At 47.6% G+C, this 27,723-nt stretch overlaps 1 protein-coding gene across 1 annotated transcript in view; it reads left to right on the forward strand.

Annotated features, from left to right (window-relative positions):
* Positions 1-26,339, forward strand: part of TRIM26 (tripartite motif containing 26) — a 71,185-nt gene extending 44,846 nt beyond the window's left edge. The window contains 10 exon segments of the mRNA XM_053667439.1: positions 717-10,858; positions 10,860-10,947; positions 11,122-11,217; positions 19,338-19,568; positions 24,328-24,350; positions 24,798-24,913; positions 25,079-25,111; positions 25,609-25,731; positions 25,734-25,962; positions 25,964-26,339. Of these exon segments, the coding sequence (XP_053523414.1) occupies positions 10,518-10,858; positions 10,860-10,947; positions 11,122-11,217; positions 19,338-19,568; positions 24,328-24,350; positions 24,798-24,913; positions 25,079-25,111; positions 25,609-25,731; positions 25,734-25,962; positions 25,964-26,339 (1,656 nt within the window). The 5' untranslated portion in view covers positions 717-10,517.
* Positions 26,340-27,723: the final 1,384 nt, after the last annotated feature.

Here is a 27,723-nt window from a genome sequence, read left to right on the forward strand (position 1 = left end):
TTGTTATGTGCCCCTTGGGTATGTGCCCTGACCAGGAATTGAACCTGTGACCTTTTGCTTTATGAAGGACACTCCAACTGAGCCACACTGACCGGGGCTGGTTTTGGTCTTTTGGGTGATCAGGACCCACCCAGGAATCTACTCAGAGTTGCCTCAAAAGAACAAAATCTGCTCTTAGTGCTCTTACCACCTAGGAAATGATAACGCTTTCAGGAGCTCTGTGTCAGGAACAAAGGCAGAGGCCAGTATATATTTTTCTATTATTTCACACTTGTGAATGGCCTGGGTATTCCCTCCCACATCTTCATGGTGATATTGTGACCCAGAAAGGTCAAGAAATCTAGTCCCAGGCTGAATAGCAGAGTTGTGGAGGGTGAAACTCCAGATTTTAGTCCTAACACAGAACTCTTCACTTTAGGGTTTGGTTAGAATGACAGCTGGGGTGGGAAAAGATTCTGCTTGTGCTTCATCACTCAGAATTTCTATGAGCTGTGGGGAGGGCGCATGGTGGCTGAGAGCATTTGGGGATCTGTCAAAGCCCGGGAGGTTGTAGTCTTCAGGTGAGTGCCAGAGAGAGATCTGTCAATTGGTATCTGCCTTTTTACAAGACTGTTGTATAGGTAAATAGGCTCATTTTTCTGTACAAGTTCTTTGTATATTCTAGCTTAGTAACCTTCAATAACTTTCTCAGGATTCTTTTTTCTTTTTCTTTTCAGATGACAGATGAACCAAGCTGGCTGTGCAAAGAGGATATTTATTGGTTCATGTGACAGAAAAGTTCAACGGTAGGGTAGCTTCAGGCACAGCTTAATACATGATGGACCTGGTATCTTTCACTTCACCCCTGGGTTGGCCTCATTCTCAAACAGGCTAACCCTCTGGTTAATAAAATTGCTCTAGCAGCTGCTAACCATATGACATCAGCTCTTGCATGCTCTTGAGAAAGCAAAAGAATCTTTTTTCCCCCTGTAGCTCAACTAGGTCCCCTTGTGACTGGCTGTAATGAGTCATGTTCTCATCCCTGAAGCAAGCACTGTAGCTCGGGGGGCTTAAGACTATTTCTCTTGCTCCACTCTTGAACTGAGGAAGAGCTTTGCCTACAGCATATGATCCCAAGAAAGGGATTGGAAGAATGGAGGCCGGCTGGACCCCTCTTCCCAAAAAATAAACATTTACAGCACTTCCTAGTTGGATCAAGCAGCACCGGCTTATAGGATTCCATTGCCTATTACTGGGCCTTTCTTGTGTGATTTCTTTCTCTTTCCTTTTTTTTTTTTTCTTTAAGTGTTACACATATACACAGTGGGATTCTATTTCCCATTGCACTAGATTGGCAGAAACGTAAAAGATGACAATATCAGATGTGGGTATGGCTGTGGAGCAGTGTGAGTGCTCCTTGCCTGCTGGTGGGAATGTGCACTGGTACAGACAGTTTGGAAACAGCTCATCCTGAGCTAGTCAAGGCTGCATATACTTGCCTGTGTGTACTAGGCAGAAATGAGCAGTGTTTGTAATTGTCCCAAACTGGAAGCAACCCAAATGGCCATCAGAAATAGATTATGCCAGAAGTAGAATTCTATAGTCATAAAGCAATGAAAATGAACAAAAGCAACTCACAAAGGTTTGTGACTGAACCTCACAAACATGATGTTGTTAGTCCCCCTCCAAAAATGCAATGTTTTTTTGTTAAGATTTTTATTTTATTTATTTTTAGAGAGGGGAGGAGAGGGAGAAAAGTCGGGAGAGAACCATTGATGTGCAAGAGAAATGTGATCAGTTACCTCTCACACCCCCAACCGGGGCCTGGCCTTGCAACTTGGACTGGAAATTGAACTGGTAACCTTATGGTCTACGGGACAATGCCCAACCCCCTGAATCACACCAGTCAGGACTTAAGTTGCAATGTGATTCCATTCTGAAGCTTAAAATGAGGCAGGTGAACTCTTTGCATACGTAGGTATAAAACTGAAGGAGAGGGAAGAGTGATTATCACACTACTCTGGTATATATCACAGCAGCCATTTCCTCCTCCCCTGCTTTCTTTCTGTTCCTGGAGCCAAACCTTGGGTTCTGTCACTGGTGGTGACTGCTCTTGCTGCTGTGGGGAGTATGAAGAAATGAAGAAATCACCTCTCTAGTTGGTTACCACCTTGCCAGAGAGAAAGGACACATGGCTGAGACTATTTGCACAGCTTCTCGGACACTAGGGAACCATTTTGTTGGTCATCTGTGCCTGGGCTTCACCCACTTTCCCCACATCCTCAGCCCATTCCTTTCTGTAGCACTGCACTAGATTCTGGGTAAGGCAGACATAGTCTCTGTGGCTTGGGAAAAGCTGGCATTAAATGAGTTAAGGCTTGATGCAGAGAAGTACACTGTGCAGTATGGAGTGCTCTCTGGCTGTAAAAGAAAGATTTGTCAGAGGAGGTAGCTTTCAGCTGAGACTTCAAGCTGGAAAAGGGGTTTGCTAAGCAGAAAAGGAACAGTGCTCTCTACAGAGGTTATAGCATTTGTGAAGGGCTCAGGAAGGAAAGAGTGTGGTGCATTTTGAGGCTTGGAGTTGGGTTTGGTTTTCCTGTGGGGTGGAGTTTGAGGTGGGAAGTAGCAGAAAATGTGCCTGGGACAAAGGCTAGGCCTTGAGGATCTGGGGCCTCACAAGGCTTGAGAAGGAGATTTGACTATATCCTTGGAGTAATGGTGTGCCATTGAGGGATTTTAAGCAGGGTGGTTACCTGAGCATACTTGCATTTTTTTAAAAAGATTTTATTTATTTATCTTTCAAGGGGAAGGGAAGGAGAGAAATATCAATGTATGGTTGGCTCTCGTGCATCCCCTGCTGGGAACTGGCCTGCAAGCCAGGCATGTGCCCTGCCTGGGAATCAAACTGTGATCCTTTGGTTCTCACGCCTGTGCTCACTCCACTGAACTACACTAGCCAGGATGCATACTTGCATTTTAACACATGGAAGGGTCTGTTTGAAGGACCAAAGGAAGGCACTAAGCAATGGAGAGAGGAGGTTTAAGTAGATTGGAGACTCTTGAAGGTAGCATAATTCCTACAATTAGCTCTGGTTTCAGCTTCTAAAGAAAAGTTTACTCAATTATGTCCCTAAATTTAAGCTCTAGGAGGATGGGGACTTTTCCATATTTTTTTCCCTGCTGTATTTTCAGTGCCTGGCACATAGTAGGCACCCAGTACGTACCTAGTAACCTGTTGGGTGAGTTATGCCACCCTTCTACCTCAGACCCTCAGTGGCATCTTTTTTTTCCCTCTTTTTTATTTTATTTTGTTAACATAATTAGAAATTTTTTCTCTATTTTTTAAAAATATATTTTATTAATTATGCCATTACAGTTGTTCTATTTCACCCCTCATTCCTCTCTACCCTGCATACCCCTCCCCCACCACTCCCCCCCTTTAGTTTATGACCACGTGTCTCAAGTTCTTTAGATTCTATATTTCCCATACTATTCTTGCCCTCCCCCTTATTTATTTTCTACCTACCATCTATGCTACTTACTCTCTGTACCTTCTCCCCCCTTCTCCTCCTCCCACTCCCCTGTGGATAACCCTCCATGTGATCTTCATTTCTATGGTTCTGCTCCTGATCTAGCTGTCCTCTTAGTTTGCTTTTGTTTTAGGTGTGGTTCTTAATAACTGTGAGTTTGCTGTCCTTTCACTGTTCATCTTTTTTATCTTCTTTTTCCTAGATAAGTCCCTTTAACCTTTCATATAATAAGGGCTTGGTGATGATGAACTCCTTGAATTTGATCTTATCTGAGAAGCACTTTATCTGCCCTTCCATTCTAAATGAAAGTTTTGCTGGATAGATGATCTTGGTTGTAGGTCTTTAGATTTCATGACTTGGAGTACCTCTTTCCAGCCCCTTCTTGCCTGTAAGGTCTCTTTTGAGAAATCCGCTGACAGTCTGATGGGGACTCCTTTGTAGGTGACTGTCCCCTTAGCTCTTGCTGCTTCTAGGATTCTCTCCTTCATTTTAACCTCGGCTAATATAATGATGATGTGCCTTGGTGGTTCCTTCTTGGGTCCAACTTCTTTGGATCTCTCTGAGCTTCCTGGATTTCCTGGAAGTCTATTTCCTTTGCCAGATTGGGGTATTTCTCCTTTATTATTTGTTCAAATAAGTTTTCCACTGGTGGCTGTTCCTTTCCCCCTTCTGGTACTCTTATAATTCGGAAGTTGGAACGTTTAAAGATATCCTGAAGGTTCTTAAGCCTCTCCTCATTTTTTTGAATTCTTGTTTCTTCATCCTTTTCTGTTTGGTCATTTTTTTCCTCCTTCTGGTCCACTCCCTTGATTTGAGTCCCAGTTTCCTTTCCATTACTATTGGTTTCCTGTGTATTTCCCTTCATTTCAGTTAGTTTAGCCTTCATATGTTCCTCTAATTTGTGACTAAAATCAACCAGTTCTGTGAGCATCCTGATCACCAGTGTTTTGAACTGTGCTTCTGAAAGTTTGGTTATTTCTTCATTGCTTAGATTTATCGGCTCTGGGGCTCTGAGTTCTTGAGTCATGTTTTGATCTGCTCGTGCTTGTTACGTATGAGGAGCAGAGCCTTAGTTGTTCACCAGGGTAGGGCCACCCAGGTCGCTGGTTTGTGAGGCTTTATGTGGGGGCGGGGTCAGAGAGGGGCAATGGAGGTTCCCTCTGCTGCTTCCCGTCGCTGGGGCCTGCACGGTCTGTCTCACTGCTCTCTCCTTCACCGGTTTATCTGCGTGCAAATGTGTGACTGTGATCAGTCCTCAGTGGATTCGCCTGCTTCTCCACACCTGGGATCCGCCCATGGCTGCTGGCACACCTGGGTCTCGTGCCCAGTGGGTCCGGTGGATCTTTCCTGCCTGACCCTGCTCTGCTGCTGGCTCTGCCCCTCTTACTGGTTTGGCTGAAGGTTTCGTTGTTGTCAGACTTCCGTGTAGTTCAATTTCCTGTCGTTTGGCTGCATTTTTGTTGCTAAAACTTTGTTGTTTTTAAACTTAGTTGTGCGAGAAGGTGAAGTGCTTCTACCTACACCTCTATCTTGGCAGAAGTCCTCCCTCAGTGGCATCTTAAAACCATGTCCCATCTACCTCCGTTCCCTGGTGACTGTTGCCTCTACACACCTCTTTGAGCCTGGTGGGGATTGCCATTGGGCAAAGTATGCCTCAGCCTGCTCTATGCTTCAGAGTACCAATTGTGCTCAGCCCTGTGGGGAAGAGTAACCAACCACGTGTGATCTCAGCAATGCACTGTTCATAAAACTGGCATCTCCTTAGATGACCTCATGCCCAGCCCACAGCCACAGCCATGGTTTAAAGCCTGGGGAGTCCAGGCCTTTGGTGTTGACAGGAGGGGTGTGCCTGCCTCCTGCAGTGTCCAGATCCAGATCGTTTTTTGGTTGTCTCGAATTCTGTCCTCTGCAGGTTTGTTAGATGTATTTCACAGAAGTTCACTTTTAGGGGAATTTGTTTAGGTTAAGAAATGGAGCTTAACTGGGGGCTCTGAGAGAGCTTTTTAAATGGGGTTTCTATGGGCATAGAGCTCTCAGCCTAGTGCTTTGGGATTACAAGGAATAAAGGGCTCTTGTTTGGAACCGCAGAATGGGCTTGAGAAGCACCCTGGAGGCTGGGATGCAAATACAGGCCTTCCACTCAATTCTGTGTGCCTTGGAGTCCATGACTGGGATCTAGTGTCTTCTAGGGTTCCTTTCTGTGGTGTGTAGGAGCCCAAGGCATCAGGAGGCAGGGAGGAAGGTGTGGGATGGCAGAGACCACAGACAGTTAAGGGAGAGTATAGCAACTGCTAGGGCAGAAGTTGGCAGCTGTTAAGAAGTAAGGGACCACAGTTCTGATTCTTTCCTTCTGGAATTTGTCCTGGCAGGAGTGAGGTGTGAAGTGTAGTCGTCTACCCACAGGTGTGGGCTTTCCTGGCCATGTTTCCCTCTGCTTGTTTGCAGCTCACAGTGGTTCTCATAGCTGCAAATTGTGCATGGCACCCACATCCTGAAATGTGCTACAGGAAATTACAGTGTCCCCTCAGCCATTCTTTTGACAGGTCCCCAGGAGGTATATATGAGATCCAGGACTCCAGGGGAGAGGGGAACTCAGAAGGGTAGGGAGTGTCTCCAGTTCTGCCTGGTTCTGCCTAGTCGCAGCCAGCTTCTGGTTTATTGAACGGAATGGAAGACCTGCTGCCCTGGAGCCAGGAATTTCAGAATTCTCATTTGGGTAAAAGGAGTGGAATGGACGGCATCCTCTCTGAGGCTTTTTTCCAGCTCTGGCTTTTGTGATTTCTGTCTGCCCAAGAGCCAGGAGTGGAGAGAATCATAGTTTTACCCATTATTGTGGAAACTCATTGAGATAATCCAAATATACTGAAGGCATAAATGATGGGCACAATCATTGGGAAATGTGCTTAGTTGGGGAAGTTTTTGTAGAGGGTCAGTTTTACATTGGACCTGAAAGGACTGGGTATGGGGTGATGAACCTCTATTCTGATCTGCCATGTCTGCTGCACTCTAATCCTGTTTCCTATCATTTGAGATGAAGTGCTTAGGTCAGTGTCAGCAGTAACATGTGCCCCTTTACTGTTGTCAGCACTCTGCAGCTTACAGAGCCCTTCCATATAGGTGACATCCAAGCTTCGACAGTTCACCTGGGTTAGGAGCAGAGTCCTGGATGGCCAAGGCATCAGCACCAGACACCGCTTCCTAGCCATTTGCTCTTGAGCAAGTTTCTTATCCCACGGATCCTCAGCTTCCTTAGGAAGAGCATCCTGAGCACTGAATAACATAAGATGTATAAATAGCAGTAAGGTGGGTCCCAAATAAATGCTGTCTCGAAGAAGTTGTTAGTCACCTGGTTTTTGGGTTGCAGAGCCTAAACTTGAACCTGAATTGCCCACCCAGAGATTGATACCTAGGTCTAATATATTTTCAGCAATGCACTAAGTCATCTTTCAGTGTATGCTATAACATGTTCAAGGTGGAATCTGTATAGCCCAGTGATGGTCTTGAGCGTAAAAATGGTAACACATTTTGTTCATCTTTTTTGTCTGGTTATTGTAGACTCTTAGATGGTGCTGTGCAGGTAGCTTTGTCTTCAGTTCTTCTGAATCCATTCATGGCTTCACACATATGCCTTGAGCTTTTACAAGTTGTCAAGTACCATGGTCTCTCTATTAGTGATTTTCAACATCTTTGGTAGTTACAGACCCTTGATAGAAAACTGTAGCCGCCCCCCCTCCTCTGAACCTTTTTCTAACTTGTTGTTTTTGTTAAACCATAGAAGTTGTAGTCATGCAGCCCTAAGTATTGCAGCATGCATTGCCTAAACATGAACATTCTCAGTCTTAATAAATACTATTTAAATTATTTATGTATTGGGTTTTCTTAAATTTAGTTTTTTAAACATAGCATGAGAAAGGTGTTAAGACTGGTTTAATAGCTCAATTGAATAAGTATTCCAGATTTTGGGGAAGGATGTAGAGGGAAATATTCAGACCCTTCACCACAATCTCCCCAACTTGATCATAGCAGGTTAATGATGTGTTTTGTGGATGTGCTTAGTCAATGAGACCAGCCTGATGGATCTTGCTTCCTTCACCAGGTCCCATTGAATTATCTGGTCCCTTTGGCTAACGAACCATTGGGTGAGGAGCAGCGATATCATCATGGTGATGTTCTTCAAGCGATTGACCAACCTATCAGCTTGCAGAGCTGCCATTTTAAATATAAACAATAATTTTATAATATGATATAATATCTAGACCTTTGTCAAATTTCCTTAATTGTTCAAAAACTATTTTTATAGCTTAAAAAAAAAAGAGCCAATCAGAGTTTTTGCATTTGGCTGTTACATTTCTTTAGTCTTTCTAAATCAATAAAAGTCCTTTGTTATTTTTTATGACATTGACTTTTTTAAAAGACCAGGCCAGTTATCTTGTGGGATGTCCTGTTTTCTGCATTTATCTGATTGTTTCTTCATGGTGTGGTGTAGCTCATTCCTCTTTTCCTCATATTTTCTGTAAACTGGAAGTTAGGTCCAACGGCTTGATTTGATGCATTTAAGTCAAACATTTGTGGCAGGACCACTTCAAAGGTGATGTGTAATTCATATGGTTCCATATCAGGGAAGCATATACTAGGTTGTCCCTCTATCAGCAATGCTGGGTTTGATTGCTGGTTATGGTGATCACAGATCTCTCCCTTATCAAGGTACATTAGAAAGTAACCCAAGGGGAGGTACTTTGGTTCCATGGGACTATCCTCAACACCTTCACCACAGGTTTTAGAATTCATTGAAATTGTTTGTCTCATAATGAAATTGCAAGATAGTGTTTTTCTAATCTATTGTCCCCCACTGCACTTATTTATTAGTGTTCTTCTGTGATCCCTACACAATTTTATTTTTTGATTACATGTGCAGTCATACAGTTTCAGGTGTTTAAAGATGCATCAGAGCCCAGCATGGCTCCTGGGTTTAGAATTCCTGCTCTAAAAGAGGAAAGCACCTGACTGTCAGGTTTGTGTGGATGGGAGCTATGGATGAGCTCTTCCTAGTCCTTTTGTCCCTCTGGGTAGTTGCAGAAGAATGAAATTTCCCAGCCCCCAATGATAGCTCATGCCATCCCCAACAACAGAGAAAACAACTTAAGCTTTTAACCTTCTAAGCCCTCAACACAGTTACTTGGTGATGGACTCCAAAGCCTGAGGAGTCCCCTCTTTCCAGCCCTTTGTGTTTGTTACAGCTCATTCCCTCAATAGGCAAACCAGGGAGCTGGCCCAGGCAATTCCTCAGATTTTTACCAGCCTCAGTATCCTTCTAAGTATTTATTACTTCATATGCCAGTTAAATTACTCAACCTCCGACCTGTTCATTTGAACTTTGTTTTCCACACTCATTACATCTTAAAAATCACAGTTTTCTAACTCCATCAGAGCATCTAGTGGAGTTTATTGTTGGCAGTATGATAGTCCCTTACATTGGTGCAGTACTTTTACTTTATAATGCATTTTTAAAATATATTACTTTATTAGATCCTCAAGAAGTAGACAACATTTCTGCTTTGTTTTTCCTTTGGGTCTTTAGAGCCTGGGGGTTATTTTTAGCTTATTCTTGTCACTACGGTGAAAGAGCATGAAGGCCACTGAGCTCTGTTGCAATGGATATTCACTGGACACAATCCTTAATAGCATTGACTTCTTCTGGCTCCAGGTGCTTCGTTCCAGCCTTAAAGTGGTCCATGTGCCCTGCTGTTGCCTGTCTTCCTGGCAACTACTCTGGTTGCCTTCAGGATCCACAGCGGAGCAAATTCTCCATCCTGATCTTTGAGGAGTGTGTGTGTCACCATGGCTGATCTCCTCGCTTCCTTTCTTGCTTCCACTTAACATCTCCACTTTGCATCAGGTGCTTTGAATACTCCTGGATTTGGAAACCGTGTGTTCTGGGTTCTTTCCTAGATTTGTTTCTGTGTACTGTGCTTATGCATAGTACTTTCAACATAATTCTTTCACTCAACCCACTTAGAAAACCTTGAAGGTAAGTGTCACTTCCCCATTTTATGTAAGGCTTAGAGTATTTAAAAGAGTTCTATTGTCACAAAGAACCAGGACTGGGAGGCAGCTGCTGAGTCAGGAAGTGGGCCAGGGTGGCAAAGGTAGAGAGATGCATTAAAGTTCTCTCTGCTCATTATCTGTGCTCCCTCTGGGGGCCAAGCCTCAGGAACATATTGTAGTCACAGCCAGCTGAGTGTTCCTGCACATTGGTTTCTTTGTAAGCGCAGCTGGGACAGTGCACCATTGTTGATAGCAGAGTGGCCAGGCCAGCTACATGGCCAGCTTGTGCTAGGCCAGCCGGCTGCCCTGGAGCCAGGAGCTGTCCTGGGGACAGCTCTGTCTTGGTAGCTGTCCTGGGGACTTGAACCAAACCCAAAGCACAGCACAGGCCAAGAAAACATCTATGAAGTGAAATACCAAAACTCGTACTGTGGGTGCTTCTTGAGTCTTGGTAAAGAACCTCAATACTCTTAGTCTTTGAAACCTGGAGGATTAAACAGAAGGAGTCTCCTTACTGGGGATGTGAATAGCTGTGCAGCCTGTGCCCTGCATATCTGAGAGCTTTGCTCCATGGTTGACACTGTAGATGTGTGTATTTATTATCATAGTTGGTACATCAGTTGATCGAAGGAAAAGCCCTTGAGGCAGGACTGCTTTCCCAACCCCACAGCCTGGGCTCAAGACATCTTTCCCTGCCACTCTACCAAGCCACACACTCCACGCCCCAGTTTCCTCATCTATAAAATGAGGGGGTTGGACTGTGTGGTCAGTAAGGTGCTTTTACTCTGCTAATACGTGAGCCTTGTAAGAGCTGGTCAGTGTTTGCTGATTGCTGGGCCACAGTGCTCTGTGTGAGGTTGCCACCTCTGCGCTCTGCTGTGCCTGTTCTTGACTCCCATGTCTGGTCTCCAAAAAGCATAAGCCATCACCAGTGAATAGAAACCCATCTGAGCTAAGGACACCATGGCCATATCAGCATCACTGTAAAATCTGGAGGAGGAGGTGATCTGCTTCATCTGCCTTGATTACCTGTGGGACCCTGTGACCATCGACTGTGGCCATGTCTTCTGCCACAGCTGCACCACTGACATCCACCCTATTTCAGGGGGGCGGCCTATCTGCCCCCTCTGCAAGAAGCCTTTTAAGAAGGAGAACATCCGCCCTGTGTGGCAGCTGGCCAGCCTGGTAGAGAACATCGAGCAGCTGAAGGTGGACAAAGACAGGCAGTGGGCAGATGCAACCCAGGAGCAGCAGGACGTGAAGCTGTGTGAGTGGCACTGGGAGAAGCTGCACTATTTTTGTGAGATTGCTGCTGTGTGTGCTATGCAGGGAGTCCCAGGAACATCAGCCCCACAAAGCTATTCTGCTGGAGAAGGCTGCCCAGCCCCACAGGGTAAGTAAGGCCCCTTCAACCCCAAGAGGCTCTGCTTTGCACCCATGTGGAGGCCAGACCAGGCCTGGCCAAGACCCTGCTGAAGGCTTCTAGCTGGCCAGGGACTCATCTTGAGTCTACTCTGTTGCCCCAGCTCAGAGCGTGCGCCTGTCCCCACTACTTGTCTTTCCATAGGAACAAATTCTGAACTACCTGAGCACTCTAAGGAGAGACAGAGACAGAATTCAGGGCTGTCAGACGAAGGGAGAAGCTGACTTCCTGTCTGCACTGGTAAGTGAGGCTTTTAAGGGGGAGCCTGGAGACAACGGGCTGGTGCAGCAGGACATCCTGGGCTTGCAGAGATGCAGTAGAAGGCCTGTGTATGGCTCAGCCCTGTCAGCCTGAGCTCTGTGGCTTTGACCTGTGCCCTGGTCTGACAAATGAGTGGGTTGCCTAGGTTTCCGCTAAGGTCCCTCCTTCTCTGTAACTCACCTCAGCTGCAGGGCCAACTCTGTGAGGAAGTCAAGGTGAGGGGAACTAAGGAAGGCCTGGCTCCATTCTTACTTTCAAAGAGGAGAAAGACATGATTCCTATGAGAGTAGGTAGCCAGAGGGCTTAGAAGGAGGGTACTGGTTCCAGGATAAGAACTGAGGGTATGGATGAGGATGCTGTCTGGGCCCTGTACTTATGGCTGGATGCCCATTTTTGGGAACAGATAGTGTTATACCCAGCTAGGAAAATTACAGCTAGGGCATTACCCAACCCTAAATCTGCAGTTCCTGGAACAGGGTAATGAACAAACATCTGGGAACAATTGGGTTTAAAATTCTAGCCAAATAAGGTAACTAACCCGGGCCCGGCAGAAAGTGCCTGCCAGCAGCAGCACCCACCAATCAGGGGCCCTCGCCGTTTTTAAATAAGCCAATAGCTAACCGCCACCTCTGCTTCTGTATGCCTTTGCTTGCTTGCTAGAAAATATAAATACCCAGTAGTCTGTAAGCCAGGTGCGACTTCCATTTTGTAGCTCTGAGTAGCTACGTGACTCCGGTCACAGTTGGGGAAGTTCACCCCTGCGCAGGAAAATCTTTGGCCATTAAAATTTTTATCAATTCAGTTCCGGACTCCGAGAGTGTGTATTTACCCGCCGATCATCTACAACATTTGGGGGCTCCTCCGGGATCTACATACACTCGGAAGACCATCAACCACCGGGCCCAGTAAGTTTCGGCAGAACTGGGGTACCCTGATCTTGGAAACGGTCTAGACCTCTTGAGCCCCGAGGGGGTAGGTGGGACGCTACCGGCAGTCCCCCGGGGGATTTCCAAGGAGAGGACGCTCTCGGGAATCGGAGCTGGGCTCCCGCGACTGGGTCGCAATTGGTTTTGGTTTTCGCGCCGCCTTGCACAGCGATATTGTGCTTGCGTGAAAGGATTTGTGTCTGTGTGGGCGCCTTTTGTTGTTTGTCCAGAAATTGTGTCTAAAATTATATGTGTTCCCTCTAGGCTTAACAACTCTTTTAGTAGCCCTAGGACTCTGGGAGATCACCGAGGTCTCCCGCCGCAATTCCAAGATGGGACAGGGAGGATCTACGCCCAAGACCGTGCTTGAATGCCTCCTAAATAATTTTTCTGATTTTCAGAAGCGCGCCCGGGGTTATGGGGGCCCACCGCCCGACCCTGAGGTACTGCGAACCTTCAGTGAACTAGAATGGCCCACCTTCAACATAGGGTGGCCCACTGAGGGGACCTTCTATCTTCCCATCTTATATGCAGTACAGAGAGTAGTATACCAGGTACCTCATCCGGACCAGATGGTATACATCGACGTTTGGGTGGACATAGCCACCGAGCATCCAGGTTACATCCGGCCATGCCAGCCTGACCAGAGGAGGATGCAGCGCAGTGTCTGTGTTGCGGCGAGGGGGGTAGTAGAGCCTGCCGCCCGAGGGGACAGGGAACCCCGGTCCCGGGTTCAGCTAAGGAAAAGCCTCGTTTATACCCAGTTCTCTCCGAAGCCCCGGAGGACCCCCTGATCGAGCCTACTGCGGCGCCACCCTACAATCCTCCGCAACCAGATTCCACCACGGGAGGTGACCTCAGGAGCCCGCCCCATACCAGGGGCCGGACACCATATGGGTTGCCTCAGCAGGGAGGCGCCGCCATTCTACCTCTCCGTGAGGTGCCGCCTGGCCCAGATGCACCAGCACAGGCACCACCTCGACTAGTCTATGTTCCTTTTTCAACCAGTGACCTGTATAATTGGAAACTCCAGAATCCTCCTTTTTCTGAAAAACCCCAAGGCCTCATTTCCCTTTTAGAAACCATTTTCAGGACCCACCAGCCAACCTGGGATGACTGCCAGCAGATACTCCAGACCCTTTTCACCTCTGAGGAAAGGGACCGAATTATGAGAGAAGCAGCCAAGGCTGTGACGGGAGAAGAGAGGGGTACCGCAGAAGGGAGGAGGGAGGTAGAGGATGTCCTTCCCAGTCAACCCCCAGATTGGGATCCTAATTCGAGCGGGGGGGGGGGGGGGGGGGGGGCGCTACTCCAGTATCGCCGGGCTCTACTACGGGGGCTCAAGGCAGCAGCTAAGAAGCCTACTAATTTTAGTAAAGTTAGTGAAGTAATCCAAGGTAGGGAGGAATTGCAAGCCGCCTTCCTAGAGAGGCTTATTGAAGCCTACCGGTTATACCCCACTAGACCCTCAGGCACCCGAGAACAGGAGACTACTCAATATAGCCTTTGTAACTCAGGCAGCTTCAGATATTAGGAAGAAGTTACAGAAAATAGAAGGATTTGAAGGGGAGAATATTAGCAAATTATTAGAGATAGCGCAAAAGGTTTTCATCAATAGGGATGATCCTGAGATTGGTAGGGCAAAGGAAGTAGCCAAGATCTTAATTGCCGCCCAGAACCCAGCCCCGAAGGGTGGAGGGAAAACGGAGTCAGGACTAGGACAGCGACGGGCGCCAATAGGCAAGAACCAGAGCGCTTTCTGCAAGAAGAATGGACATTGGAAGCGTGAGTGCCCAGAGTTGCAAGCCAAGGTAGCTCAGCAAAGGACGGGGGCTCCTGTCCTTCTCCAGACTCTAGACTGACGGGGCCGGGGCTCCATCCCAGTTGGCTCCCAGGAGCCCATGGTCACCCTACAGGTCGAAGGGAAACCTGTCAATTTCCTAATAGACACGGGAGCCACCTTTTCAGTTTTAAAGCAACCCAAAGGACAACTCCAGAAGGCAACTACAAAAACTGTAGGGGCAACAGGCAAAGAGGAGGCATACCCTTGGACCACAGCTCGAGTAACCGATTTGGGGTTGGGCACCATCACGCACTCATTCCTAGTAATTCCAGACTGTCCGTCTGTATCCGCTGCTCGGGAGAGACTTGTTGCGGAAGCTACAGGCCACCATCACCTTTAGGCGAGATTCGGAGCAGGAGAGTAATGAGGCCTCTCAAGAAGGAATGAGGCTAGAAGTCACTGTGCCCTTGTCGGAAGAATACCTACTTGTCGCCCTCCAGGAAGGTAAGGCAGAGGGCGGGGTCCCTGAGGACTTACTAGCTGAGGTTCTGGGGGTCTGGGCGGAGACTAATCCCCTGGAACTAGCTGTTCATCAGCCACCAGTAGTAGTCCAGCTGAAGGCCACAGCTACCCCCATTCGGGTCCGACAATACCCGGTGCCAGCGCGCGCTAAGCAGGGTATTGCTCAGCACCTGAAGCGCCTCCTGTCGGCGGGCATCCTGCGAGAATGCCAGTCTACGTGGAACACTCCTTTGCTGCCCGTCCAGAAGCCGGGGACCCAGGATTACCGCCCTGTCCAGGACCTGAGGGAAGTAAACTCACGGGTAGAAACTATCCACCCGACTGTGCCTAACCCTTACACCTTACTCAGTTCGTTGCCTCCAACGTACACTTTTTACTCCGTACTAGACTTAAAGGATGCCTTTTTCTGCATTCCCTTAGTCCCGCAGAGTCAGGATATGTTTGCCTTTGAGTGGAACGACCCGGAAAACGGCCTATTAGGCCAGTATACCTGGACGCGTCTACCACAAGGGTTCAAAAACTCACCTACCCTTTTTAGTGAAGCCCTAGGCCGAGACTTGCAGCCCTTCCGTACCAGCCATCCTACCATCGTGCTCCTGCAGTATGTAGATGACCTCCTGATTGCCACAACAGACCACCAGGAATGCCGTGCCGCTACCAAGGAGCTACTACAGGAACTAGAAGGAATAGGGTATCGCGTCTCTGCCAAAAAGACCCAAATTGTTCAACAAACCGTAAGTTACCTAGGGTATGACTTGCGTAAAGGTCAGAGGGCTCTCTCTGATCAACCCATCCAAACAGTCCTCCAGATCCCCGAGCCCACATCGAAAAGGCAAGTACGGGAATTCCTAGGGGCAGTAGGATACTGTCGGCTCTGGATCCTAGGATTCGCAGAACTAGCCAGGCCCCTCCACGAAATAATGAGAGGGAGCGAGGAGACGTTTACTTGGACTAACAAGGAAAGACAGGCCTTCCAGGCCTTAAAGGAGGCCTTAACTACTGCCCCCGCTCTTGCTCTCCCAGACGCCACTAAGCCATTCCAGCTCTTTATAGCTGAGAAGAAGGGGGTAGCCCTAGGAGTACTAAGTCAAGAATTAGGCCCCTGGAGAAGACCCGTGGCCTACCTCTCCAGGAAATTAGACCCTGTAGCCTCCGGCTGGCCGGCGTGCCTGCGGGCACTAGCAGCCACCTCCTTGCTAGTCAAGGAAGCTACCAAATTGACTTTAGGGCAAGATATCCAAGTTATTGGAGAGCATTATTTAGAACAAATTTTGCGGGCTCCCCCAGATAGGTGGCTCTCTAATGCGAGGCTAACTCAATATCAGGCCCAACTGCTGAATCCTCCAGCTGTCCAGTTCCTAAAGACGACTGCCTTAAACCCGGCGACCCTGCTACCTGTACCCGACTCCTCAATTGTCCATAACTGTTCTCAGGTATTAGAGACTATAACTGGCTCACGCCCCGACCTGCGTGACCAGGCCTATGAAAAGCCTGACTTAGTCCTCTTTACTGATGGAAGCAGCTATGTCCTAAATGGTGAGAGGTTAGCAGGGGCCGTAGTAACCACAGAGGAAGAAATAGTCTGGCAAAAGGCTTTGCCGGCAGGGACATCAGCTCAGCGAGCAGAGCTAATTGGCCTCACTGAGGCCCTCAGACTGGCAAAAGGGAAAACGGTCAACATCTATACTGACAGCTGGTATGCCTTCGCCACCACGCACGTCCACGGAGCCATCTACAAGGAAAGGGGCCTCCTCACTTCTGGAGGTAAAGAAATTAAGAATAAACAAGAGATCCTGGACTTGCTAGACTCCATTTGGCTACCTAGCAAGGTAGCAATTATCCACTGCAAAGGGCATCAGAAAGGTGAGTCCTCCATCATTCGGGGAAACAACCTAGCTGATGCGGCAGCTTGGGAAGCTGCCGTCAAGACAGAGAAGGTACTTCCAATAGTGCCCAAGCCAGAGCTACCATCCAAACCCAGATACACCCCTGACGAGGAGCAAGCAGGCCTTCAAGCTGGAGGGGTTAAGGACTCTGCTGGATGGATAATATTACCTGACTCCAAGATCCATCTACCTCTAGGGGTACTACGGGCGGTAGTACAAGATCTCCATTCTAGCACCCATTTAGGTCAGACTCGATTAGAACAATTGATAAGAAAATATTACTCAGGATCAAAGATAAGAGAAATCCTTCATTCAGTTACTACTAGGTGTCAGATCTGTGCTAAGGTCAATGCACAGAACAAGAAATTCCCCCCCTTAGTTAGATATAGAGGAAAAAGCCCAGGTGAGCTATGGGAAATAGATTTTACAGAAATGGTAAGAGGAAAATCTGGGTATAAGTATCTCTTAGTACTAGTAGACACCTATTCAGGATGGGTGGAGGCTTTCCCCACAAAAGGGGAAACCGCCTCCACTGTGTGCAAACTCTTACTGAGAGAAATTATCCCCAGATACGGACTTCCATTAGCCGTGGGATCAGACAACGGCCCAGCTTTCGTTTTGAAGGTATCTCAAGAGCTAGCCGCTAGGTTAAAGATAGAATGGAAGCTCCACTGTATTTATAGGCCTCAGAGCTCAGGCCAAGTAGAAAGGATGAATAGAACTCTAAAGGAAACCATAATAAAACTAAAAGAGGAGACCAGCGACAACTGGGTAGAGCTACTCCCTTTCGCCCTTTTTAGAGTGAGATGCACCCCTTATACTGGATCCTGGACCCCTTATGAGATAATGTTTGGACAACCTGTCCCCATTATCCCCAGACTTTCCAGTGAAGAAATAGCCAGCACAAATCATAACTTCCTTAAGTCCCTCCAGGCTTTGCAACAGGTGCGACAGGAGATACGAGTCCTACACCACCAGCCTCCAGCTGAGACAACCCGATGGCAAGCTCCACCTGAACCAGGACAATGGATCTGGGTCCTTAACCATCGCCGGGGAAGCCTAGAGCCGAGGTGGATTGGGCCCTTCCAGGTCCTGCTCAGCACCCTCTCTGCAGTACGAGTAGCAGAGAAGCCCTACTGGATTCATCTATCACACACGAAGCCAGCCCAGCCCCCAGAGGACCACCAAGGAACATGGCGGATCAGCAAAGATCCCGAGCAACTGCTAAGACTGAAATTTCTCAAACAGTAAGACTTTTCCTGCTTGTAGTAACTCTGCCCCTAACCCGTGGAGGATTCCAAGCTAGCCCCAAGGACCTCCACGCAGCCCTTTTTGGACCACCCTGTGAGTGTAGAGGAGGAACTCATACTGACTATGCCATACCCTCCTCCTATACACGGACCACGGATTGTGGAGCTACTGTAGCTTACCTAGCCTATTCTAGAACCTCCACAGGAGTCAGCCAGCCCGAATGGGTATGTGTACCAAAGCCTACATGGTTTCCTCCCTCTCTTACTCCCCTTGCTAGGGCCTTTACTAACAGTAATATTAATTTTAACAATAGGACCCATAATATTAAACAAAGTGTTTGCATTCATCAAAGACAGAATAGATGCTGTCAAGTTAATGGTCCTATCCCAACCCTACACCATCTTACTCCAAGAAGATGAGTCAATGGTTTGACCACCTCCCCACAGAAAAGGGGGGAGTGTTATACCCAGCTAGGAAAATTACAGCTAGGGCATTACCCAACCCTAAATCTGCAGCTCCTGGAACAGGGTAATGAACAAACATCCGGGAACAATTGGGTTTAAAATTCTAGCCAAATAAGGTAACTAACCCGGGCCTGCCAGAAAGTGCCCGCCAGCAGCAGCACTCACCAATCAGGGACCCTTGCCGTTTTTAAATAAGCCAATAGCTAACCGCCACCTCTGCTTCTGTATGCCTTTGCTTGCTTGCTAGAAAATATAAATACCCAGTAGTCTGTAAGCCAGGCGCAACTTCCATTTTGTAGCTCTGAGTAGCTACGTGACTCCAGTCACAGTTGGGGAAGTTCGCCCCTGCGCAGGAAAATCTTTGGCCATTAAAATTTTTATCAATTTGGTTCCAGACGCCGAGAGTGTGTATTTACCCGCTATTTGTCTACAACAATAGCACCTTATGTGCTTCTGTAGAAATAGAATCAGGATGGAAAACTGAAAAGCAGATTTCAGTTTTCTTTGGGAAGTGGGCATTGCAGTGATATTGGGACCAGGCCTGGCCTTGAGTGATTGGACCCTGGGAGAGGGAGAAAGTGAAGCAGGAGAGAGCTCAAGTTCAAGGAGTGTCTCTAGTCCCTCAGTATGTGTGGATGTAGCCCAACCTCAGTCAACCTGGACGCCAAGGGCACTGACTAGATCTCAGCCTGGACTTGGCAGTGAAATTAGAGACAGGAAGGGTCATGGTCCCTGAGCACAAACCTTGCACAGTCTCAGTAAGGGAGCAAGATACAGCTCTATGTGCCAGGGATGGGATACACAGATACTTTGTATGTGGTGGGGTGCTGAAAAGATAAAAGTAAGCTTCCTACAAGAGGTGACATAAAGAGATTGGTGTTCAGGAAGGAAAAATGTGTTAGCTCGCAGTTCTTCAAAGAGCCCCGGAACATAGTGGTTTACCTAGAACAGATAAATGTGCTGTTTATCTGCACATGTGCTGCACATGTGTTTATCTGTAATGTACTGACCAGTCTGTGGAGTTAAGGTCACAGTCTTGCAGTGGCTGGTTGAACTGAACTGACTCATGGACTTTCTTCCTCAAGGAGGGTAGGTTGGCCCAGGAATGCTTGAAAGCACCCTGCCTTCCAGCCTGAACTCTATAGAATATGTGAGTGGGGGTAGCCATAGGAGAAGAGCCAGCCTTGTGCATCACTAACATCAGGTCCTGGAGGGATTTCCCACCACAAGGCAGAGGCATCAGCCACTTCCCACTTCCCACCTGCAGAAGCAGCTCCAGGAGCAGAGACAGCACATCATGGCTGAGTTTGAGCAGGGCTACCAGTTCCTGAAGGAGTGGGAGCAGCATCCGCTAGGCCAACTGGTGAGGCTGGAACAGGAACTCACAGAGGGCCAGGAGAAGCACAACAGCAGGGGCATCTTGGAGCTTTCTCGGCTGGCAGGGCTCATCTCTGAGCTGGAGGGCAAGGTGCAGCAGCCAGCAGCAGAGCTCATGAAGGTGAGAGACCTTCCTGGGCAGGGAGCCCCTCCCTGTCACTGTAGGACTATAGGACCTCAAGACAGTCATTTTCTTTGGGGGCCTCTATTTCTCATCTGAAACATGGGACTGATAATTCTGCTCCTCCCACTGATATTCTGTTGGTTTCTTGAGCATAAAATGAGATGACTGGCATGGTGTCACTTTCAAAAAATTTTTTTCTACAAAAGTTCAAAAATATTAAAATGGAAGGGAAGGTTATTATGATCTTCATTATTATCTTCTATCCTCATCACTGTCATCATGAGCCTGTCTTCTAACAAGTCACTGGGTGAGACCTGCCCAATGGAAGCTCTTGATGGTTCTGGAGATGCAGCTGTAGAAGTTGGGGGTGGCTAAGGGAGGGCCGATTGGCAGTTTCTCTTGGGGACCCATAGGGTCAGTCAGATGGCGAGGTTGTCTTTGGTACTGTGGAATTACCCTCAGGGGAATGGGAAGCAGGTGAGTTGCCTCTGGAATGCTTCTGATGGAGACAACTTTGATGCTTAGAAAGGGAAAGTCTTGGACTGGAGAACAGGTCTTCAAATTGAAGTGACCCCACAAGTCTGTCCTCCTGAAGCCTCCTGGAAGGGTCTCACCATGCTGCACAGGGCTCAGCAGCCTGTGGAGGAGCCTGCTCAGTTCCTGTTCTCCTCCACTTGTATGATTGGGGTGCCTGGGCCTGTCCGTAGCATAAATGCTACCCCATCCAGTGGCACAGCAAGTCAGTAGCTGGCAGAGAGTTGGCAGAGCTCATTCTCCAAGGTTCTGTGCCAGCCTAGACCTCACAGGTGACTTCCTCCTGCCTCTCCATCATTGTGCATTCAGACTTAGGAGTAGCAGGGATTTTAAAATGCTTGCAGTGCAGTACCACACTGATGAAGTCACTGAAGGCCAGAGAGTTGAAGGGGTCTGTCCTAGGCCATGGGGCAGGTCAGGAGTCAGTCAAAGCTCCAGCCCTGTGTGCTCACTCCCAGGCCTCTGTATTCTTACTCTTACTCTTTTTTCTCACTTTATATAGTGTGTTTTTGTAGTTCCATCTTTCCTGCAGATGTATTCTGTTCCTTCAAATCTCTCAGACTCTGACTGGGTCACTTGCTGTCCCTCCCTTTCCCTACCTCCTCTTCTCCTCCGTGCAGGGACAGGCATCCTTACTTTCCTCCAGCCACCACTGGCGGATGTGCACTTGTGTGTGGAGCAGAGGGATGTGGCGGGGTGCTGCTGGGCTGACATACAGTTGTGTGTGCCCTGAGGTGAGCCTCTCACCACCATTCCACTTAAAGGAGCTTCGTGGGCCAGTGGAGGCCCAGCCTTCAATGCCTATAAGACTACTCAGATTGAAGACTTCCCTGGGGTAGGTGTCAGAGAAGAGAGAGAGTTGGGTGTCTGCTTAAAACTAACACGTGAAATGTTGTGCTGGTGGGTTTTGTCTGTTTGTTTTGATTTTGCTGCAAGGGAACTAGACAGCTAATTCCTTAATTGTCATTAATATTTTTTCCAGAGATTATTTGAATGTCAATGGACAATAAGAATGAGATCCTATTGAGATGGGGGCTCTGATCCAAAAATCTAGTAGAGAAATATAGGTGAGTGGGAAGCAGCTGGACAAAAATATGTAAAATAGACCCTTTGACAAAAGGAATGGAAAAGGAAAGGAAGATCTCTGGACCGGGAATTGTGAGGATATTAAGGGGACAGGCAGATAGGAGTGGCCAAAGAGACACTGACATCCTCTCCAGTTCAGCCCTAGACAGACCTTGCAGGGTTGGGTGGCTGCTCACACCTCTGCCTTTCCCACTGTTGGTTGCCTCCTTGCCTATGAAGAGCCCCTTCATGAGTGCTCTTTGTTAGTGCCCAGGTGTTTGCCCACCCAAGAGTGCCATGTTTGTTTCCTGTTACACGGCAGCCCCAGAAGCCTGGGTGGAGGCCTGTGTGTGGCTTCAGGTTGCCTTGGATTCCCCAGGCTCCCCCTTCTGTGTCCTTTGGAAGAAGGGTTCCTGCACTGGTCTCTGGGTCCCTCTCTCTCTGGGTCACTGAACCCCTTTTTCCCTTAGACAGTTCTCACTGCCCATTTATTTGCTCTTTTATACCACTGCAGGCTGTATCTCTGCAGGCTGGTTGGCACACACTGCCTCACGCTTGTCCCCCAGTCCTCAAGCTGGCTTGGACTTAACTTGTTTTGAGGGACAGATCAGAAGAATTTGCTAGAAACTCAAACACCTTTGGGCAGTTTCTTCCTAGTAGGAGCAGGATGCAGCTCTGCAGCAAAACCCACCTCTTCCTGAGACTTTTTTCTGAAACAGTCGTCAGCAGCCACAACTTGGCAATTCCATTTGATTCCCCAATCTCACCCCTACCCTGTTCCCCTTAACTCTCCTCTTTCTTCTTCCTGTAACCCTCAGGTATTTCTATAGTATAATATATTTGTTTTGTTGACGGTTTGCTGACTGCTTCCCCTACTACAAGGTCAGCTCTAACAAGGGTAGAGATTTGTATTGGGCTAGCCAAAAAATGTGTTAACTTTTCTTTTTGGGAAATAAAAGGCACATTTTTCATTATCATTAATAACTTTATTTATTTGAATATTTTGAGTATGTCGGCTATCTCCCACATGGTGTAATGTGGATTGTTCTCAATGAATGTCTCAGTTTGACCACTATCAACTTCAACTGGTCTACCCAACTGTGGAGCATCATCCAGTGAGAAATTTCCAGCATGAAACATTGCAAACCACTTTTGACATATTCAGTCAGTCACAGCACCTTCTCCAAACACTGCACAAATCTTTTTTTAAAAAGATTTTTATTTATTTTTGGAGAAGGGAAGGAAGGGAGAAAGAGGGACAGAAACATCAGTGTGTGGTTGCCTCTTGCATGACCTCCCACTGGGGACCTGGTCTGCAACCAGGCATGTGCCCCAACTGGGAATCAAACTGACAACCCCTTAGTTCTCAGGCCAGCACTCAATCCACTAAGCCACACCAGCCAGACTGCACAAATCTTTTTTATTTGCATTTTAGTTGTGTTTTTGTCTTTCTTGAAACAATAAAGCATGATATGGCAAAAATGTTGTATATTTTCTTTCATCTTCAATATTAAAGTGGCTACACAAAAATTTACAAATTGTGATTTTTTAATGCACACTCTTATGATAGCTGTTACAGTACAATCTAACAAAATTGCTTCAAATGAAATTAAAGACATCTAAGCACTACTAGAGCCATCTTACAGAGAAAATGAACTTTTTGGCCAACCCAATTATCTTTTTTTCTTAACTGCTATCTATATTCCAGGCTTCTAGAGCAATGCCTGGTATGTAGGAAGCAATATTTGTGAATGAGTGAAAGGAAAGCAAAACTTGATATAGAGTGTTATGGAGCCTTTAGACTCACAAGAGGGAAATAACTAGCATCTCACAAGAACCCCCTCTCCATTCTATTATGTCCCCATCACACACATGGTAGCACTGGTTTCCCTTCAACTCAAGCCATGGCTCATCCTTTATTATCCTTCATGGCTGTGTCCAGTCAGGTATGTCTCAAGCATACCTGGTTCTCTGTCTCTATTGCTGCTGCAGCTCCAGGCCATTTTCATTCTTTACCTGGTCCACGGCAGCAGCCTGCAGACTGGCCCCCATGTTCACATCGCCTCCCTCAACTGATGCTCTCAAGAACAGCCAAGTGATTGATCACTCAGGATTTGGGCCAGCTGCTCAAGTACAGTGACCCAAACAAAACAAGATGGTTTGTCTTTCAGTAAATCAGAGTTGGGGAGTCTGGAGCTATCAGGGCAGCTGTCTGTGAGGTCAGCAGAGAACCAGGTTACTTCTAACCAGTTTCACTAACTTTGAGGGATATTGTCATCAGCTGTGTAGTCAAAGTTGGGCTCACCACCACCACATCTAAAATTCAGCCAAGGAGCCCTGGCTGGTGTGACTCCATGGATTGTGTGCCAGCCTGTGAACAAAAGGGTCGCTGGTTTGATTCCTAGTCAGGGCGCATGCCTGGGTTGCAGGCCAGTTTCCAGCAGGGGATGCATGAGAGGCAACCACACGTTGATGTTTCTTTCCTTCTCTCCTTCCCTTCTCCTCTAAAGATAAATAAATAAAATCTTTAAAAACAAAAACAAACAAAAAAAACCTGTTAAAAAATCAGCGAAGGAAAAAGATGAAGTAGGAAGCAATTTTCTGTTTTTAAAGGACAGGGCCCCCAAATTGTAGTCAATGCTTCCTTTTATATCCCATTGGTTAGAGCTTAGTCCATGACCAGACCTGGTTACAAGTGAATCTGGGAAATGTAGTGTTTTGCGGAGTTCTGTTACTAAAAGGAAGGAAGGGGATGCTGGAAGTCACAGCCACATGAAAGCCACCCTTTGGTGCTTTACTGCTACATATTGAATGAAGTTTCACGTCCCTGCTGTTCCTGTTCAGCATTGCATGACCTGGCCTTGCCTCCTTTGCCAAGCTCTTTTCCACCTTCTCATTCTTCACTTGGCCAGCACTTTTTTCTTTCAACTCTAAGCACAATGTCATCATGGAGAAGTTGGCCCTATCGTCTGTGCCCTGTATCCTCCCACACAGTTGCTGTGTCATATTTTTGCTGATGTTGTTACTCTTTTATCCAAAGCTGTCACTAGAACATTAGCTGCATAAGGAAGGGACTGTTTCCCTGACTCTGATACAGTGTTGCTGTAGGTGAATGAAGTCTGATTCACATTGATCCTTGTGCTTTCTTCCCTTCTAGGACACCAGAGACTTCTTGAACAGGTAAAAGAGCTTCCTCTTTGGACTGTGCCACACTCATTCTCCTGTGTCTGTGTCCTTTCCATTTTTCTTGACCGTGATCCATTTTAATTACTGGGGAGAAATGGTGCCAAAGGTGTACTCAGACCATGGTTCCTCCTGGGAAACAAGAACACAGTCTTGAACTGGAGATTTGCTGTCCACTGAAGCAAGTTCTTTGAAGCAAGTTCTTACTCCTTGGCTTGCCCTCCTTGTCTGAGGTGGGACAGGTGGAGAGGGCAGAAAGGTGGCTCAGTAAACTAAAGTGTGCTGGAGGTTGAGCCTGCTGATGGTTGTAGTTCACTTAGTGTCTTTGGACCCATTTCTTTGTCTGATGGGGGACAATCACGCTTTTCCCTCTCCCCTTCATATTTGTCATGAGGACTAAGAGAAATGCAAAAGGAACTAAGGTTATGTCTGCCATCTTCTCAGATATTCACAGAAGTAGTTCTGGCTTGGGGAACCCATTGCTTGAGTGGTTAAAAAAAGGACAGGAGAATTCTCAGAGAAACTCCTGTGTCTGCAGCGAAGCCTGAGAGAATTTCAGGGTAAGGGTTGGCGAAAACCTTGGGGTGTGGCCACGGAGTGGAACTGGCACTCTGAGGAAGGGTCCCATTCTCCTACTTTGGTCCTCTGAGAGTCTCTTTATGTGAGAAATTAGCCTGTACATTTGCTGGGCTTGAGGGTCATTGCTTTTCTTTTTTTCTCCCTAGGGAAGCTGCTGAGAGACTTGGAATATAGAACAGGTGAGTATCCAAAAGGTTGTTTCTGGATTTGCCTCAAATAAAGAATACTCTTCTCACAATAAAGAGATTGTGATTGTCCCCTGGTCCCCCAGGGAGTCCCTTCTCTTACGCCACAAGGAGAATTTTCCAGCTGCTAACCTCAAGGCCCCCCTTGCATTTTCCGACCAACTCTTCAAGCTGCAGGAGAGACTGCCATGTGGTAGTCTGGCCCTTCTTGCCCTGTGTTTGGTTATTCTTGCCTCATAGGTCCTACAACCGGTCCCTTCATGGTGACTTACTTTCTTCTTATCTGCCTGATCACATGCCTCCTGAGGCCAGTCCCTCTTGGCCCTGTCATCAGGTTGTATCCTACATGCTCCGAGGGGCCCTGTGCAAGTGGACCAAGACGTGAGTGGCCCCCTGGGATTGTGCAGTGTGGCAGCCCTGCCATGGACACTATGGAGACTGGTGGCCCCTTCAGTGCCCTAGTGACACTGTTACCTTTTTTGTTCCCACAGTGAGTGTAACCCTGGACCCACAGTCGGCTAGTGGGTACCTGCAGCTGTCAGAGGATTGGGAGTGTGTGACCTACAACAGTGGCTCGTACCAGAGTGCTTACCTGCACCCCCAGCAGTTTGACTGTGCAAGGTCTACTGGGAAGTGGAGGTGGACAGGGAGAGGTGGTCAGAGGATGATTGGGAAGAGGAGGAAGAGGAAGAGGACGCTGTCTATGGGGATGGATATGATGATTGGGAAAGGGATGAAGATGAGGAGTCCTCCTTGGAGGATGAAGAGGAAGAAGAGGAGGAAGTTCTGGAAAGCTGCATGGTGGGTGTGGCTAGCGACTCAATGAAGAAGAAGGGAGAGCTCTCCCAATGGGGTATGGGCCCTACGCCTCTCCTCTGTGGGCATCTGGGCCAATACCAACACTGAGGCTGAGCTCTTCCTGTCAGTGCAGCCCCAGAGAGTGGGCATTGCCCTGGATTATGAAGGGGGCACCGTGACTTTCACCAATGCAGAGTTGCAAGAACTTATCTACACCTTTACTACCACATTCACCCAGCGCCTGGTCCCCTTCCTGTGGCCGAAGTGGCCTGGAACACGTCTCCTGTTGAGACCCCGAGTGCCCTGCCTGATGCTTCTCTCTGGCCCCCACTGCTTTTGGAATTCCAGGACTGAAGGGGGAAGGAGGTGCCTGAATCAAGGAAGAGAAGGCACCCTGAGTCCTCTGCTGGTCCCTTCCCAGTGAGCGTGGTCCCTGAGACCTCACTCAGTGCTGCTGTTCCACCCACATTTCCTTGGCCTGCTCTTCTAGGGGTCCTGTGCAAACTTCTATCCCTGAGGTCCACATGGGCTCCTCCCTTCCTCCTGCCCACTGCCTTTGACCTAGCCCTGCATTCTCTTTGTTGAGTAAAGGCCAGGCAGCATTTTCTTGCCCAGTGTAGCACCCCATGTCAGATGTCCTTGGAAAAAATTAGTGGACTGTTTCACCCTAGCCATTTTGCTGTCCCCAAATCCATAGCTTCTCTCTCACACAAATCCACTGTGCTATCTTCCCTGGTACTTAAAACAGCTCTCCCAGCTCAGTGAAACGTATGAATAGGCTGAAAATGAACCGAATGAAAACCTAGTGAGGCTTCCCTGGCACTTGAGTGAAGCACCTAGAGTCCAATGGAAGTTGTCTTCTAATAGTCCAGAGCAGAGGTTATGCTCTTCTGAGATTAGGACTGTGTATGTGAAGTTCCAGGTCCTAGAAGGCGGGGCTCCTTGCAGCAGTCTGTGGTCTTGGGAATGGTCTAAAAATATGTGGCTTTGGATGACAGTTATAATCAGTCCTTGTGAGGAGAGTTGTTTTTTTTTTTTTTAAAGAATCCAGAATATCTTGTTCTTTTTAGTCCATCTAAAAACACCAGGGCAGATACCCAGTCAAGCAAAACCTCTCCTGCTTTGGAAGCTCTGACAATTTTCTTCAGCAGGGTCTCTAGACACTGGCCCTATCATTTTCCTAGTAGAGGGTCTAGGGAGGGCAAGACAGGCTGTGGGAGAGGAAAGGAAGGCAGCAGGAGTCCACGAGTCTGCCAGGGCTTCATGTCAAGAGAGGAATTAAAGTAAATCTGCCCATAGGCCCAGCCTGAATACCAGCCTCTGTCCAGCCCCTAGTGTCCCCAGGTTAACACACCTCCCTGTTCCAGCCAGACCACCTTGCAGCCACTCCCCACCCTGCCTAAGGGACTGCTCCCAGCTGCTATGGATCATCACACTGCTTTCGTGGCTAGCATGCTACCCAAGTCACGAACATCTGACTTCTGTCTCTAGTTCTGTAAGCTCTTTGAGGGTGGGTATCATATATGGTATTTTTCCTGTATCTCTATGGCACTTAGTGCACTGCTGGGTGCAGAACAGATGCTCAATAAAATCTTGTTGACAGCCTAGATTTATGTATATTTTATTATGACTCAGTTATCACCAGACCTTCTCGATCTGTGATTACAAAATCCCATTGGCAGCAGTAGCCCAGGGCCTTTCTTCTGGGTCCTTCAGAACTCTGTGACTTTACTTTCTGTCCTTCATACATGCTGTCATTGTTGGAAACCCCCCAAACACCCCACATGGGACTTAGGCCAGCCAACATC

Source organism: Artibeus jamaicensis, unplaced genomic scaffold, assembly GCF_021234435.1.
Source record: "Artibeus jamaicensis isolate MK-2021 breed Jamaican fruit bat unplaced genomic scaffold, CSHL_Jam_final contig_469, whole genome shotgun sequence".
In the NCBI taxonomy this organism is placed as follows: domain Eukaryota; kingdom Metazoa; phylum Chordata; class Mammalia; order Chiroptera; family Phyllostomidae; genus Artibeus; species Artibeus jamaicensis.